The 17,661-nt window shown below is 42.1% G+C and overlaps 2 protein-coding genes across 3 annotated transcripts in view; one reads left to right on the plus strand and one right to left on the minus strand.

Annotated features, from left to right (window-relative positions):
• The window catches only part of LOC135513724 (anthrax toxin receptor 2-like), a 1,178,227-nt gene that overhangs the window by 342,904 nt on the left and 817,662 nt on the right, over positions 1-17,661 (minus strand). The window lies entirely within an intron of this gene.
• LOC135513477 (probable glutathione peroxidase 8) lies at positions 9,067-11,311 on the plus strand. Of its 2 annotated transcripts, none has more exons than XM_064936355.1 (3): positions 9,067-9,525; positions 9,741-9,936; positions 10,216-11,311. In XM_064936355.1, the coding sequence occupies exons 1-3, from the start codon at positions 9,304-9,306 to the stop codon at positions 10,377-10,379; spliced, it is 582 nt and encodes a 193-aa protein (XP_064792427.1). In that variant the 5' UTR covers positions 9,067-9,303; the 3' UTR covers positions 10,380-11,311. The 2 variants fall into 2 exon arrangements, with proteins under 2 accessions (XP_064792427.1, XP_064792426.1); XM_064936354.1 differs by having other exon boundaries at positions 9,076-9,525; positions 9,675-9,936.

Genomic DNA, 17,661 nt, shown 5'->3' on the forward strand with positions numbered 1-17,661 from the left:
GGTAGTTGGAGTTCAATTCGGTAGAGGTTGGCTAGCTGTACTCCGTCCTTTTCATTAGGGAGCTGGGACACAAGGTGAGTGGGTCATCCACTATTCAACGGCTTCAGGTTGTACTCCGTCCTTTTCATTAGGGAGCTGGGACACAAGGTGAGTGGGTCATTGACATAATTATTGGACACCTTGAGGACAGTAGATGAATGATCTCGATAGGGTTACAAAAAATATAAATCAGGGAGGGAATAAGCAGGAAATCTGGGAGTACTCCAACCAGGATTCCTGTAAAAACAGGGAGTTTGGGGACAGTTACGGGGAATTGTGTCACGCCATCTCTAGATAGCGTACTGTATCTCATAATAGATATCAGGGTTACATATCTCATAATGACGTGATGACGTCTGCACCATATAAATAAATCTAAATTAGGTAGCCTAGTGGTTAAGAGTGTTGGACTAGTAGCCGAAAGGTTGCAAGATTGAATCCCTGAGCTGACAAGGTAAAAATCTGTTGTTCTGCCCCTGAACGAGGCATTTAACCCACTGTTCCCAGGGCCAGTTAACCCAATGTTCCTAGACCAGTTATAACCCAATGTTCCTAGACCAGTTATAACCCACTGTTCCTAGACCAGTTAACCCACTGTTCCTAGACCAGTTAAACCCACTGTTCCTAGACCAGTTAACCCACTGTTCCTAGACCAGTTAACCCAATGTTCCTAGACCAGTTATAACCCACTGTTCCTAGACCAGTTAACCCACTGTTCCTAGACCAGTTAACCCACTGTTCCTAGACCAGTTAACCCCACTGTTCCTAGACCAGTTAACCCACTGTTCCTAGACCAGTTAACCCACTGTTCCTTGGTCGTCATTGAAAATAAGAATTTCTTCATAACTGACTTGCCTCGTTAAATAAAGGAAAACATATATATTTTTGGTCTGCACTTCAGGTGAGTTATTTGTTTCTGCAGTTTGAGTTAGTTTGTGAAAAGTGAGTGTGTTATTTACCCAGGAAACCCAATCGCTGCAGGGGTGAGGGGTTAAAAAGGTTAATGTGTCAGTCTGATTGGTCCGCTGGGCAGGTGGGTTGTCTCTCATCTCCTCCTGACCCCTTGTGATGCAAGCCACGTTCAAAACAACTGGGAACTCGGAAGAATACGAGGTCAAATCACGACGTCAGTGATCTTCAGGTAGGAAAGTCGGAGCTCTAGACAGAGGCCCAAGGTCCCTAGTTGGATTTTTCCCAGTCTGAGCTCATTTTCTTCCGAGTTCGCCAGTTGTTTTGAATGCACTGAAGTTGGAAATGTCCAACTTCCCAGTTCTGAGCTGTTTTGAACGTGGCAGCACTCTCAGTCCATTTCAATTCAAGGGCTTTATTGGCATGGGAAATATATAATATAATAATAATTATGATATTAATTCTAATAATTATTATTATTATATTAATAATAATGGTGATATTAATTATAATAATAATGATACTGATATTAATTATAATAATAATAATAATAATAATGATATTACTTATAATAATAATGATACTGATATTAATTATAATAATGATAATAATAATATTACTTATAATAATAATGATATTAATAATAATGATGATAATAATTATAATAATGATACTGATATTAATTATAATAATGATGATAATAATAATAATGATATTAATTCATATTTAAGGAGCATGACACTTTGTGTTTTCCAGTTGCTAAAAAATAATTATATTAAATAGCATTTTTCCTCACAGTGTATCAATGTTTTTCAGAATAGACAGAATTTGGCTATATCAGCCAGCGGTTTGGATGGTTGTATTGATCCAGTCCTGGTATTTAGATGTGAGTGTGTACACTCCAGGTTTGGTCTTGCGACCACATCCATACCCGAAGGACATGACTCTTATGCCTTTTAACAGTCAACAGCCGTCACCATCTGCAGGACTCTCTTCGCGTACGGACTAGTACCAATTTAACTCCCATTTTGGTTTGCATTGTTAGCGACACCTGAAAACAGATGGCATACAGGGAGGGATTGGAAGAGCCCTGCTATAGGGGCGGCAGGGTAGCCTTGTGGTTAGAGCGTTGGACTAGAAAACAGCAGTAATCGGAAGGTTGTAAGTTCAAACCCCCGAGCTGACAAGGTACAAATCTGTCGTTCTGCCCCTAAACAGGCAGTTAACCCACTGTTCCTAGGCCGTCATTGAAAATTAGAATTTGTTCTTAACTGACTTGCCTAGTTATCTCCCTTACTATTTGCTAAAGACTCCTTAAGAGAGTCATTGTTACCCACGCTTCATCGAATTTCTCCACTTTGACACTCAGAGCACAAGGCAGAAATCACATCGCATCAACACCCACCTTGGGCCTTCGCAATGCTTTGTTTGAATTAAACAGTCAGATTCCCCTGGTCCGCACCAGTTCAAAGTCAGCTGCTGATCTGAGTTTCCAACTTCCCTTACCTACGTTGTTCTAACATGCTAAAGGCTGTTCACCTTGGAGACCTGCTGCGGATATGGGTTACGGCCCGGTGAGAGATTTACACCCTCTTCCCCCGGATTTTCAAGGACCAGCGAGAGCTCACCGGACGTCGCCATAACCGCGACGCTTTCCAGGGCTTGGGCCCCTCTCTTGGGGCGAACCAACTCCATGGCGCCTTGCCTTCTCAAAGAAAAGAGAACTCTCCCCAGCTATAATTTCATTTTTACCTTTATTTTACTAGGCAAGTAAGTTAAGAACAAATTCTTATTTTCAATGACGGCCTAGGAACAGTGGGTTAACTGCCTGTTCAGGGGCAGAACGACAGATTTGTACCTTGTCAGCTTGGGGATTCAAACTTGCAACCTTTCGGTTACTAGTCCAACGCTCTATCCACTAGGCTACCCTGCCGCCCCAATAACACCCCGGGATCGGTCGCGTTATCACACTAGACGTCTAGTAGTGCCCGTCTCCACCAGTCCGTGGACATACTGAAAGTAGTCAGTAGGTCACAAATTAGAAAGTTTGAAAAATGTATGTAAAATCTTATGAGTTGAAAATTGACTAATATAAAGGATGCGCAAAGTGTAGGCCCACTGAGTGGACATTCGGAACCTTGTTTGAGTCCAGTAGGTCACATGACCAATTAGCTATTGAAATTAGAATGTTTGAAAAATGTATGTAAAAACGTGTGAGATGAAAATGGACAAACAACAGGGTGTGCCATGTATAAGGCTAGTCAGTGGATATTCTGAAAGTAGTATGAGCGTTGTAGGTCACATGACCAAGGAACTATTGAAATTACAAAGGTTCACAGAATTCTTGTAAAATCACCTGAGCTGAAAATGGACAATAACGGATATACAACGTGCAGGTCCACTGAGTGGACATTCTGGACCTTGTTTGAAGTCAGTAGGTCACATGACCAATTAGCTATTGAAATGTAACATTTTGAAAAATGTAATGTAAAAATCATGTGAGATGAAATTGGACAAACTAAAGGGTGTGCAATATAGAAGGGTAGCAAGTGGACATTCTGAAACTTGTTTCAGTCAAGTAGGTCACATGACCAAGGAGCTATTGAAATTCGAATGTAAAAAAAAGTTTGTACTTTGTTTACGCTCCCTAACTAATTCAACTTGGAATACAAAATGCTGCTTTACTTTTCCACGTGTTTATTAGCTTTGGAAAGCAAATTAATGCTTTCCAATAAGACCTGTGCAATGTTGTGCGCAATTTTTTCCAACATCATGACACTGATTTGGAGTCTGTGGCTCAAGTGGTTTGAAAGCGCTAATATCCGTTGAATATCCAACTTGACCTCGGTCGTGTTGTGCCTGTGGAATTTGTATAGCGCCTCACAATCACACAGAACATAGACGGCACTGCTATTAACTGCTCTGAACACTTAACCAATCTTTCCCAAATATTACTTTTCTGGCCTTCCCATCACTTTTTCAACTCTCATTTCGCAGATTTTGTCTTATTGAATTAAACTCCGACAATGTCACGTTTACCTCCGTGGATTGACATGAACTTGTTCTGCCTGTTCCCATAAACATTATTTGGTGATTGGCGTGTAGGGTTAAGCCCTACGGTTTAGTTTAGGTTTATGTACTACTGCAAGAATAACGTCAAGGTAGCCTATAGATTATAAACGACACAATAATTATACATGTATGGATATTTTAAAGATTGTTTTCGCTTTATTCAAATCGCCCTTATTTAATGACCCTAAACCCGTCTGCCCCGTGGATATAACCGCGGGGACTGCGGGTTATGAGTCAACACGCGCATCACTAGGACACGTGCAAGGTGACGCAAGTATATGTATCTTATTAGCTGATGTGTAGTGGACCTTCTGGTACAAACAGTGGTAGCCCACATCTCCCAACTGGGTGCCACACATTGACCGTGGACGAGGTGAGTTTCCCCCTTACTATGTAAAGCGCTTTGAGTACATCCATAGGTTGAAACGCGCTATTTATAAATCCAAACCATTATTTGTGGTTGTGGTCATTACTTTAAATAAAAAACAACATTATTCTCAAATACATGTGGTGGGTCACTCAATCTGTTTTTACACCTAATTTTGAATGAGAAATATCATGGATTATTTTTGGTGCAATTGATTGTTTATGAATGATCCTGACCTGTCTGTAGCAGCATGATGTCGTGGCGGTGGTCCGCAGCATTGTAGTAAGGAACGTGCTCCTCCACATCTCTGACCTGTCTGTAAGCCTTCTCGGTTTCATTTACCAGGTGGACACCCAGATTGACCGTCTTTATTCTAAAGACAATATCCAGAAGCCGATTCGTTAGACAATACATTCCGTAGAAAAATGTACATGGAGACGTGTTGGATACACTAGCTGGTCTGAATATACAGTACAGGATCACAGTATAGGATAATTAGTATATATAGTATTTTTTGTACTTTTTATTAATACATTTTTTTCTCAGCAATTAAACAAAAACAATTTTACAAAAGATGCACAAAAACATTTAGTATTGTGAAAACCTACAAATGTGAGAACAAGCCCTCTTTCACACAGAATCAGACCATACCCAGTCCAACAACAACATGTCCTGTTCTCTAGAATCAGATCAAACCCAGTTCTACAACATGTCCTGTTCTCTAGAATCAGATCAAACCCAGTTCTACAACATGTCCTGTTCTCTAGAATCAGATCAAACCCAGTTCTACAACATGTCCTGTTCTCTAGAATCAGATCAAACCCAGTCCAACAACAACATGTCCTGTTCTCTAGAATCAGATCAAACCCAGTTCTACAACAACATGTCCTGTTCTTTAGAATCAGATCAAACCCAGTCCAACAACATGTCCTGTTCTCTAGAATCAGATCAAACCCAGTTCTACAACATGTCCTGTTCTCTAGAATCAGATCAAACCCAGTCCAACAACAACATGTCCTGTTCTCTAGAATCAGATCAAACCCAGTTCTACAACATGTCCTGTTCTCTAGAATCAGATCAAACCCAGTCCAACAACATGTCCTGTTCTCTAGAATCAGATCAAACCCAGTCCCACAACAACATGTCCTGTTCTCTAGAATCAGATCAAACCCAGTCCAACAACATGTCCTGTTCTCTAGAATCAGATCGTACCCAGTCCAACAACAACATGTCCTGTTCTCTAGAATCAGATCAAACCCAGTTCTACAACATGTCCTGTTCTCTAGAATCAGATCAAACCCAGTCCCACAACAACATGTCCTGTTCTCTAGAATCAGATCAAACCCAGTTCTACAACATGTCCTGTTCTCTAGAATCAGATCAAACCCAGTTCTACAACATGTCCTGTTCTCTAGAATCAGATCAAACCCAGTTCTACAACATGTCCTGTTCTCTAGAATCAGATCAAACCCAGTCCCACAACAACATGTCCTGTTCTCTAGAATCAGATCAAACCCAGTTCTACAACATGTCCTGTTCTCTAGAATCAGATCAAACCCAGTACAACAACATGTCCTGTTCTCTAGAATCAGATCAAACCCAGTTCTACAACATGTCCTGTTCTCTAGAATCAGACCATACCCAGTCCTACAACAACATGTCCTGTTCTCTAGAATCAGATCAAACCCAGTCCCACAACAACATGTCCTGTTCTCTAGAATCAGATCAAACCCAGTCCTACAACAGCATGTCCTGTTCTCTAGAATCAGATCAAACCCAGTCCAACAACATGTCCTGTTCTCTAGAATCAGATCAAACCCAGTCCTACAACAACATGTCCTGTTCTCTAGAATCAGATCAAACCCAGTCCAACAACATGTCCTGTTCTCTAGAATCAGATCAAACCCAGTTCTACAACATGTCCTGTTCTCTAGAATCAGATCAAACCCAGTCCCACAACAACATGTCCTGTTCTCTAGAATCAGATCAAACCCAGTCCTACAACAGCATGTCCTGTTCTCTAGAATCAGATCAAACCCAGTCCAACAACAACATGTCCTGTTCTCTAGAATCAGATCAAACCCAGTCCTACAACAACATGTCCTGTTCTCTAGAATCAGATCAAACCCAGTCCCACAACAACATGTCCTATTCTCTAGAATCAGATCAAACCCAGTCCTACAACAACATGTCCTGTTCTTTAGAATCAGATCAAACCCAGTCCAACAACATGTCCTCTTCTCCAGAATCAGATCGTACCCAGTCCTACAACAACATGTCCTGTTCTCTAGAATCAGATCGTACCCAGTCCTACAACAACAACATGTCCTGTTCTCTAGAATCAGATCAAACCCAGTCCAACAACATGTCCTGTTCTCTAGAATCAGATCAAACCCAGTCCCACAACAACATGTCCTGTTCTCTAGAATCAGATCAAACCCAGTCCAACAACATGTCCTGTTCTCTAGAATCAGATCGTACCCAGTCCAACAACAACATGTCCTGTTCTCTAGAATCAGATCAAACCCAGTTCTACAACATGTCCTGTTCTCTAGAATCAGATCAAACCCAGTCCCACAACAACATGTCCTGTTCTCTAGAATCAGATCAAACCCAGTTCTACAACATGTCCTGTTCTCTAGAATCAGATCAAACCCAGTTCTACAACATGTCCTGTTCTCTAGAATCAGATCAAACCCAGTTCTACAACATGTCCTGTTCTCTAGAATCAGATCAAACCCAGTCCCACAACAACATGTCCTGTTCTCTAGAATCAGATCAAACCCAGTTCTACAACATGTCCTGTTCTCTAGAATCAGATCAAACCCAGTACAACAACATGTCCTGTTCTCTAGAATCAGATCAAACCCAGTTCTACAACATGTCCTGTTCTCTAGAATCAGACCATACCCAGTCCTACAACAACATGTCCTGTTCTCTAGAATCAGATCAAACCCAGTCCCACAACAACATGTCCTGTTCTCTAGAATCAGATCAAACCCAGTCCTACAACAGCATGTCCTGTTCTCTAGAATCAGATCAAACCCAGTCCAACAACAACATGTCCTGTTCTCTAGAATCAGATCAAACCCAGTCCTACAACAACATGTCCTGTTCTCTAGAATCAGATCAAACCCAGTCCAACAACATGTCCTGTTCTCTAGAATCAGATCAAACCCAGTTCTACAACATGTCCTGTTCTCTAGAATCAGATCAAACCCAGTCCCACAACAACATGTCCTGTTCTCTAGAATCAGATCAAACCCAGTCCTACAACAGCATGTCCTGTTCTCTAGAATCAGATCAAACCCAGTCCAACAACAACATGTCCTGTTCTCTAGAATCAGATCAAACCCAGTCCTACAACAACATGTCCTGTTCTCTAGAATCAGATCAAACCCAGTCCCACAACAACATGTCCTATTCTCTAGAATCAGATCAAACCCAGTCCTACAACAACATGTCCTGTTCTTTAGAATCAGATCAAACCCAGTCCAACAACATGTCCTCTTCTCCAGAATCAGATCGTACCCAGTCCTACAACAACATGTCCTGTTCTCTAGAATCAGATCGTACCCAGTCCTACAACAACAACATGTCCTGTTCTCTAGAATCAGATCAAACCCAGTCCAACAACATGTCCTGTTCTCTAGAATCAGATCAAACCCAGTCCAACAACATGTCCTGTTCTCTAGAATCAGATTATACCCAGTCCTACAATAACACGTCCACCAACACAAACAATTATTGAGACTTACAGTCCAACGAGTGCATATATTTTCAGGAGGACAATTTTAGAACTTTTAACGGCAATCGAGAGATTTGGTGTGGTGTGTTGTGGTGCGCGTGTGTGGTGTGAAGCGCGTGTGTGTATGTGTGTGTATGATGCTCGTGTGCATGTGTGTGTATGATGCTCGTGTGCGTGTGTGTGTGTGTGTGTGTGTGTGTAGGGACAGACCTGTTTAGGCACATTCCTCCTATAGGTGGTTAATCTTATGACAGGTGTTATGTTACTGTGAGACAGTCCGGCCTCCACCACTGTGTCTGACGCAGAAAGGTCACACCATCAGCTTGCATCATGGGTGTTTGTATACCTTTACAGTCTTTGTTGTGTACAATAAGACCATAGATTTGGCCGTTTGCACCTGACCAATAATGTGTGAATTTTAAGGTGTGTAAACTTATTTGCCTTAGTAGTATTTACATTGCAACGCAATTTCCCCTATTGGATATTACAGTATTTATTGATTCATTCACTCAAACCTTGAAGACGTGTCTCTGTGCTCTCTTCTTGCGGTGAATGCAGACAGTCTCTGGCAGATCGTGGAATTCCAGGCAGGGAGAATGGCGCCATCTGGTGGCTACGGGGATATTGGCTAAAGTCTGCTCTGCGCTCAGCCGCCCGCTCACCATCCGATTTAAAAGCGCTTGTGAGATGATCAAGATGCCTCAATTCTTGTTTAAAGAAAAACATAAAAAACGATTTACTTAACATAAGAATGTCTTATAAAGGGTTACTTATTAACTGAAAGCCATTGGATAAATTGTCGGCCTATTTTTACATAATTTTCACTTAAAAAAAAAAGTAGGTTAGACTAAAGTAAACATTTCCAGATTTGCCTTGCTTGACTCTCTATGTTATTTTTTTAAATGTTATTTTTAATAATGATTACAGGTCTTAAAAAAACTAATCATATCTGGACTGGCTGTAAAATCTCAGATAAAATTAGATGATGAGATTAAAGTGCTGCTAAATCGCCCCAAAAACACGGAATTCCCTTACAGAAATCTGATCCCTAAAACGGAAGAGACCTCCTCAATCGTGAAATCCACTATGTTCCCGCGGCCCAACCAGATTCAACCCCCGTTCTCAAACTCTTTCCCCCGCCCCAAATCTTTCTTATTCCCCCTCCAAGATGGAGGCGCTGGAGGTTTTGGGGGGCTACCCGACCAAGCCCTTAAACCCGAGAGCCCGAATGGTCAGGGTTCTACTGAGTATGACGGTGTGCATGGGATGTTTATTAATGCTACATAGTTTTCTCAAAATCTCCAAGTCCAGGAAGCCGCAAGATTTCTATTCTTTTGAGGTGAAGGACGCCAAAGGGAGAAGCGTTTCTTTGGAGAGATACCGAGGCAAAGTAAGTCCACATCAGCAAAATCTAACCCTGTCTGTCTACTGCAAAAGTCAGTGAGTTTATCTAAAAGGTTGTTTACTTGTTTCTGAGATGTAGCATATTTACAATTCCCCGATATATATATATATATATATATTTCCCCCCTGGCACAGGCGTCTCTGGTTGTCAACGTGGCGAGCCACAGCGAACACACTGAGATGAACTATCGCTCTCTGCAGGAGCTGCACCGGGAATTGGGTACGTCCCATTTCAACGTCCTGGCTTTTCCCTGCGGCCAGTTCGGGGAAACCGAGATGGGGGCCAGCCGGGACATCGAGGCCTACGCCAAGAACACCTATGGCGTCACCTTCACCATCTTCAGTAAGGTCAAAATCATGGGGTCGGAGGCGGAGCCAGCCTTCAAATTCATAACAGGTAAGCACAGTAGGCTTATTATAAGCCTGATATTTAATAAAGACAGTTTATGCTATTTCTAAGGACAAGAAAAACGAAGGGTAGTTTAACAAAGCCTAGTCATACATGCCTATCTTTAGTCTTAACGTTTTTTTTTTAAATAGTAAAATATTATATTCAAGATAATATTTTTCATGGGAAATGTGGGTGTGGGAGGAATTGCAGTTATTATAACACATTGGCACACAACACAACAAAGACGTTGGGCCTAGTAACCATTTGTTTCCATTCACCATACAGATTCTGTGAAGAAGGTTCCGAAGTGGAACTTCTGGAAGTTCCTGGTGAACCCTGAAGGCCAGGTGGTGAGGTTCTGGAAGGCAGAGGAGCCCGTCGACAGCGTTCGTCAGGAGGCGATAACCATGGTGCGTCACATTATTCTAAAGAAAAGGACAGAGCTCTGACGGGATGGCGAGGAGTGGAATAAGGACACCTCTGATGGTTTCAGAGTTTGAATTAAAGGTTATGAGGTATTAATTAAGATACAAAGTCAACTCTGTTATTTGCTGAGTGGTGACTTTAGGGCTCGTGCCTTGTGGTATGGGGAAGGATTTGCCATTATTTTTCTGAAGATGAAGACTGAAGATGATGACTATTGCAATAAGAGATTAAAGGGTGTGTGTGTTGTGCCACTAAGAGGGTGACACTGACATTTCCTGACAACCACCAGGTCCATAGTGAATTCCCTGACAACCACCAGGTCCATAGTGAATTCCCTGACAACCACCAGGTCCATAGTGAATTCCCTGACAACCACCAGGTCCATAGTGAATTCCCTGACAACCACCAGGTCCATAGTGAATTCCCTGACAACCACCAGGTCCATAGTGAATTCCCTGACAACCACCAGGTCGGTAGTGAATTCCCTGACAACCACCAGGTCGGTAGTGAATTCCCTGACAACCACCAGGTCCGTAGTGAATTCCCTGACAACCACCATGTCCATAGTGAATTCCCTGACAACCACCATGTCCATAGTGAATTCCCTGACAACCACCAGGTCCATAGTGGATTCCCTGACAACCACCAGGTCCATAGTGAATTCCCTGACAACCACCATGGCTTGTTAAACCAGTATAATCACCTCAAAGAACCATTATTATGTGTAACATAGATATGTCTGATTTAAAGCAGGTTGTTATTTGTTTTGTCATTGCCAGATTAAAAGACTGTTCTTTACACATGTTAATCCCTGGTTACAGTAATGTAGAACAATCATTATGTTCTTTAAACATGTTCATCCACGTTTACAGTAATGTAGAAAAATAATGTAATGTATAACATCTCTACCAGTATTGGATTAATAGATAAATGTTTACAAATGTTGGATTTCAAATATTCAGATGACACTTGAATTAATTGATTTATAGAAGGAATAGACTCTCAAACGTTTATGCAATGTAAAGTTATTTATTTATCTTATTCCATCGTGGTCAGGTAGTCAGTCACATGTGGTGACATGGAAGTATGTAACAGCTGATGTGAGAACAGTCAGCGAACACAGCACTGCCTCATCGTGACGCTTGATGAAAACAAAACCGAGTCCATACCGACCATCTGAGAAAAGCGAAGGAGAAAATAAATAAATAATAAAAACATTTTTTTTTTTTTAATCGGACAACCTCTTGTGGTTCCAAGATTTAAAAAAAAATCTGAATTCAACTGACAATATTTGAACCAGTTGAGATGAGTCTAGATTTTTCTCAGATGGTCTGTGTGGACTCAACACTTGGTAGCAGTACTTTATTGATCCTAATGAGGGAAATTGGTGAGTGTACCGTTTCATTTCAACCCCAGTGACGGTTTACATGGACAGCTAGAGGGCAGCAGCAGGTAAACTGATAAAACAGACCAATCAGCTAACGAGACACTGCCTCCCAGCCGCCCAATCAGAACAGAGGAGAGGGAAGAGGCAGCCTTGCCAAACGTAGCAGGTGCATGAGCAGCGTTTCCTTCTTTCAGCTCTAACACCTAATTCAGCTCAAACACCTAATTCAGCTCTAACACCTAATTCAGCTCTAACACCTAATTCAGCTCTAACACCTAATTCAGCTCTAACACCTAATTCAGCTCAGCTCTAACACCTAATTCAGCTCAGCTCTAACACCTAATTCAGCCCTGCTCTAACACATAATTCAGCCCTGCTCTAACACCTAATTCAGCCCTGCTCTAACACCTAATTCAGCTCTGCTCTAACACCTAATTCAGCCCTGCTCTAACACCTAATTCAGCTCTGCTCTAACACCTAATTCAGCCCTGCTCTAACACCTAATTCAGCTCTGCTCTAACACCTAATTCAGCTCTGCTCTAACACCTAATTCAGCCCTGCTCTAACACCTAATTCAGCTCTGCTCTAACACCTAATTCAGCCCTGCTCTAACACCTAATTCAGCTCTGCTCTAACACCTAATTCAGCTCTGCTCTAACACCTAATTCAGCTCTGCTCTAACACCTAATTCAGCTCTGCTCTAACACCTAATTCAGCTCTGCTCTAACACCTAATTCAGCTCTGCTCTAACACCTAATTCAGCTCTGCTCTAACACCTAATTCAGCCCTGCTCTAACACCTAATTCAGCCCTGCTCTAACACATAATTCAGCGCTGCTCTAACACCTAATTCAGCCCTGCTCTAACACATAATTCAGCTCTGCTCTAACACCTAATTCAGCTCTAACACCTAATTCAGATAATCAAAGGATGGCAAATCCAGTCCTCAGTTGATTAAACTGAACTGAACATCATGATTAGTTGATTATTGATGTGTGGGGCAAAAGTGTGACACCAGTCAGATCCCGAGGACTGGAGTTGCCCATCCCTGAGCTAATCAATGTCACAGGGAACAGCGGAGTAATAGGATCAGGTGCGGTAGTGCAGGGTTGGAGAAAACCCCTGCATGCAGAGTTCACACCCAGGTAGAGGCGGAGTTTCAGGTGAGAGTTTAGAGGGCAGCTGTAGCGTGAGCTGACGAATCAGATAACAGTCAGTTAACATTGCACTGCCTACTAACCAATCACATGTTACGTTACACTGCCTACTAACCAATCACATGTTACGTTACACTGCCTACTAACCAATCACATGTTACGTTACACTGCCTACTAACCAATCACATGTTACGTTACACTGCCTACTAACCAATCACATGTTACGTTACACTGCCTACTAACCAATCACATGTTACGTTACACTGTCTACTAACCAATCACATGTTACGTTACACTGCCTACTAACCAATCACATGTTACGTTACACTGCCTACTAACCAATCACATGTTACGTTACACTGCCTACTAACCAATCACATGTTACGTTACACTGCCTACTAACCAATCACATGTTACGTTACACTGTCTACTAACCAATCACATGCTACATTACACTGCCTACTAACCAATCACATGTTACATTACACTGCCTACTAACCAATCACATGTTACGTTACACTGTCTACTAACCAATCACATGCTACATTACACTGCCTACTAACCAATCACATGCTACATTACACTGTCTACTAACCAATCACATGCTACAGTTACACTGTCTACTAACCAATCACATGTTACGTTACACTGCCTACTAACCAATCACATGTTACGTTACACTGCCTACTAACCAATCTCATGTTACGTTACACTGCCTACTAACCAATCACATGTTACGTTACACTGCCTACTAACCAATCACATGTTACGTTACACTGCCTACTAACCAATCACATGTTACGTTACACTGTCTACTAACCAATCACATGTTACGTTACACTGCCTACTAACCAATCACGTTACGTTACACTGCCTACTAACCAATCACATGTTACGTTACACTGTCTACTAACCAATCACATGCTACGTTACACTGCCTACTAACCAATCACATGTTACGTTACACTGCCTACTAACCAATCACATGTTACGTTACACTGCCTACTAACCAATCACATGTTACGTTACACTGTCTACTAACCAATCACATGTTACGTTACACTGCCTACTAACCAATCACATGTTACGTTACACTGCCTACTAACCAATCACATGTTACGTTACACTGCCTACTAACCAATCACATGTTACGTTACACTGCCTACTAACCAATCACATGTTACGTTACACTGTCTACTAACCAATCACATGCTACGTTACACTGCCTACTAACCAATCACATGCTACGTTACACTGCCTACTAACCAATCACATGTTACGTTACACTGTCTACTAACCAATCACATGTTACGTTACACTGTCTACTAACCAATCACATGTTACGTTACACTGCCTACTAACCAATCACATGTTACGTTACACTGTCTCCTAACCAATCACATGTTACGTTACACTGCCTACTAACCAATCACATCTTACGTTACACTGCCTACTAACCAATCACATGTTACGTTACACTGTCTACTAACCAATCACATGCTACATTACACTGCCTACTAACCAATCACATGTTACGTTACACTGTCTACTAACCAATCACATGTTACGTTACACTGTCTACTAACCAATCACATGTTACGTTACACTGCCTACTAACCAATCACATGTTACGTTACACTGTCTCCTAACCAATCACATGTTACGTTACACTGCCTACTAACCAATCACATCTTACGTTACACTGTCTACTAACCAATCACATGCTACATTGCACTGCCTACTAACCAATCACATGCTACATTACACTGCCTACTAACCAATCACATGCTACATTACACTGCCTACTAACCAATCACATGTTACATTACACTGCCTACTAACCAATCACATGCTACATTGCACTGCCTACTAACCAATCACATGCTACATTACACTGCCTACTAACCAATCACATCTTACGTTACACTGTCTACTAACCAATCACATCTTACGTTACACTGTCTACTAACCAATCACATGTTACGTTACACTGCCTACTAACCAATCACATGCTACATTACACTGTCTACTAACCAATCACATGTTACATTACACTGCCTACTAACCAATCACATGCTACATTACACTGCCTACTAACCAATCACATGTTACATTACACTGCCTACTAACCAATCACATGCTACATTACACTGTCTACTAACCAATCACATGTTACATTACACTGCCTACTAACCAATCACATGCTACATTACACTGTCTACTAACCAATCACATGTTACATTACACTGCCTACTAACCAATCACATGCTACATTACACTGTCTACTAACCAATCACATGTTACATTACACTGCCTACTAACCAATCACATGTTACATTACACTGCCTACTAACCAATCACATGTTACGTTACACTGTCTACTAACCAATCACATGCTACATTACACTGCCTACTAACCAATCACATGCTACATTACACTGTCTACTCACCAATCACATGTTACATTACACTGCCTACTAACCAATCACATGCTACATTACACTGTCTACTAACCCTCCTCTCCCCTGTAACTATTCCCCAGGTCGTTGCTGTAAATAGGAATGTGTACAATGTTGATAACACCTCCTTACCCTCTGGCTGGAGCAATGTCTCTTCGTCCTGAAACCCCCCAGCAATCTCCTCGTGATGTTATCCTGCCAGTCAGAAAGACATTAGTTTACATGACTTTATTGCTGACGTTATTAGACAACAACACACTACAACAGCAGCAGGTGAATTCGACGACGGGTATTAGACCACAACAACACACAACTGTCCTCGGTATTAACTTTAAAATTAGAATATCTCTTTCACTTCAAGTCCATATAACTGAAATAATTCAGGTGAAAACTTTAGTAGTAACTTGTTACCCTTCAATTCACTGTGGCTGAATGTGCACCTGTGCCTCGTACAAATAAGCGCAGGGGCGGTTGATGGAGCGGGAAGCCTGTTCCCCGGCTGGCCATTGGTGGATAGAAACGTGTTTCTCAAGTCACTAGCAGGATCCCCTCAGTAGACGCATCCTGGTTGCCCTGGAGACTGTCAAGAACTACCACAGAGACCTGGTTTCCCTGGAGAACTGCTACAGTGACCTAAAGAAGCAACAGGAGCCAAACGCAGCAAAGGGTGTGTTCATAAATTCAATCTGGAGTGCCAGAGTGCGCTCTGGGCGTTCAGAGACGCACACTGAAGTGTTTTTACCTCACAACAGCAGTCAAGCACCCAAGTTAACTGGCTAATGTTGGCTAGCTATTTCCAGACACAAATAAGAGAACACCTTTTTTAAAATAAGAGAACACCTCATACTGACAATTTTACGCCCGCCAGGCTGTTTTCATGTTATCTAGAGCGTTGGTGACTGTTACTGTCCCGCTGGCAACAATTTAATTACGCCTTTTTTTTGTGCCAACGTTTACTGACACCAGCCATATTTAACTGGTGTTGAGCGGCCGTAAATTCATCAGTTATTCTGCGCTCTGTTACACTCAGACGAGAGCGCTCTGAAATCGGAGTAGATAGCCAGAGCGAATTTACGAACGCACCCAACGTTTTAATGGTCTTGGCGCGGTAATAGTTTTTTCTCAATCTCTTCATTTAAAGACTCAATCATGGACACTCTTACTGACAGTTGTGACTGCTTTGCGTGATGTATTGTTGTTAGCATGTTGTTGTCATGATGTGTTGCTACTATGTTGTTGTCATGTGTTGCTGCCATGCTATGTTGTTGTCTTATGTCTCTCTTTATGTAGTGTTGTGATGTCTCTTGTCTTGAATGTGTGTTTTGTCAAATATTTGCATTTTATTTTTTATCCCAGCCCCCATTCCTGCAGGAGGCCTTTTGGTAGGCCGTCATTGTAAATAGGAATGTGTTCTTAACTGACTAAAAAATAAATTAAAATATAGTCTAATTGGTTTCAAACTTTCGGTCTCCGCCATAAACTGTAATTAACTGCATGAGACCACCATAGTCCCTGTGCCCAAGAACACTAAGGTAACCTGCCTAAATGACTACCGACCCGTAGCGCTCATGTCTTTAGCCATGAAATGCTTTGAAAGGCTGATCATGGCTCACATCAACACCATTATCCCAGAAACCCTAGTCCCACTCCGATTTGCATACCGCACCAACAGATCCACAGATGACGCAGTCTCTATTGCCTACACACTGCCCTTTCACACCTGGACAAAAGGAACACTTATGTGAGAATGCTATTCATTGACTACAGCTCAGCGTTCAACACCATAGTGCCCTTAAAGCTGATCACAAAGCTAAGGACCCTGGGACTAAACACCTCCCTCTGCAACTGGATCCTGGACTTCCTGACGGACCGCCCCCAGGTGGTAACCTCGCCGCCCCCAGGTAACAACGCATCACCAACAAACTATCATGGTCCAACCACACTAAGACAGTAGTGAAGAGTGCACAACAAAACCTATTCCCCCTCAGGAGACTGAAAAGATTTGGCATGGGTCCTCAGATCCTCAAAATGTTCTACAGCTGCACCATCGAGAGCATCCTGACTGGTTGCATTACTGCCTGGTATGGCAACTGCTCGGTCTCCGACCGCAAGCCACTACAGAGGGTAGTGCGTATGGCCCAGTACATCACTGGGGCCAAGCTTCCTGCCATACAGGACCTCTATACCAGGCGGTGTCAGAGGAAGGCCCTGAAAATTGTCTTAAGACTCCAGCCACCCTAGTCATAGACTGTTCTCTCTGCTACCACACGGCAAGCAGTACCGGAGCACCAAGTCTAGGTCCA

Source organism: Oncorhynchus masou, chromosome 25 (assembly GCF_036934945.1).
Source record: "Oncorhynchus masou masou isolate Uvic2021 chromosome 25, UVic_Omas_1.1, whole genome shotgun sequence".
Classification (NCBI taxonomy): Eukaryota; Metazoa; Chordata; class Actinopteri; order Salmoniformes; family Salmonidae; genus Oncorhynchus; species Oncorhynchus masou.

Excerpts from the sequence above, each read along its gene's own strand:
- LOC135513477 (XM_064936354.1), top strand. The coding sequence starts at position 9,304 with ATGGAGGCGCTGGAGGTTTTGGGGGGCTACCCGACCAAGCCCTTAAAC. Across the intron at positions 9,526-9,674 it reads TGGAGAGATACCGAGGCAAA|GCGTCTCTGGTTGTCAACGT; the intron begins GTAAGTCCACAT and ends CCCCTGGCACAG. Across the intron at positions 9,937-10,215 it reads AGCCTTCAAATTCATAACAG|ATTCTGTGAAGAAGGTTCCG; the intron begins GTAAGCACAGTA and ends TTCACCATACAG.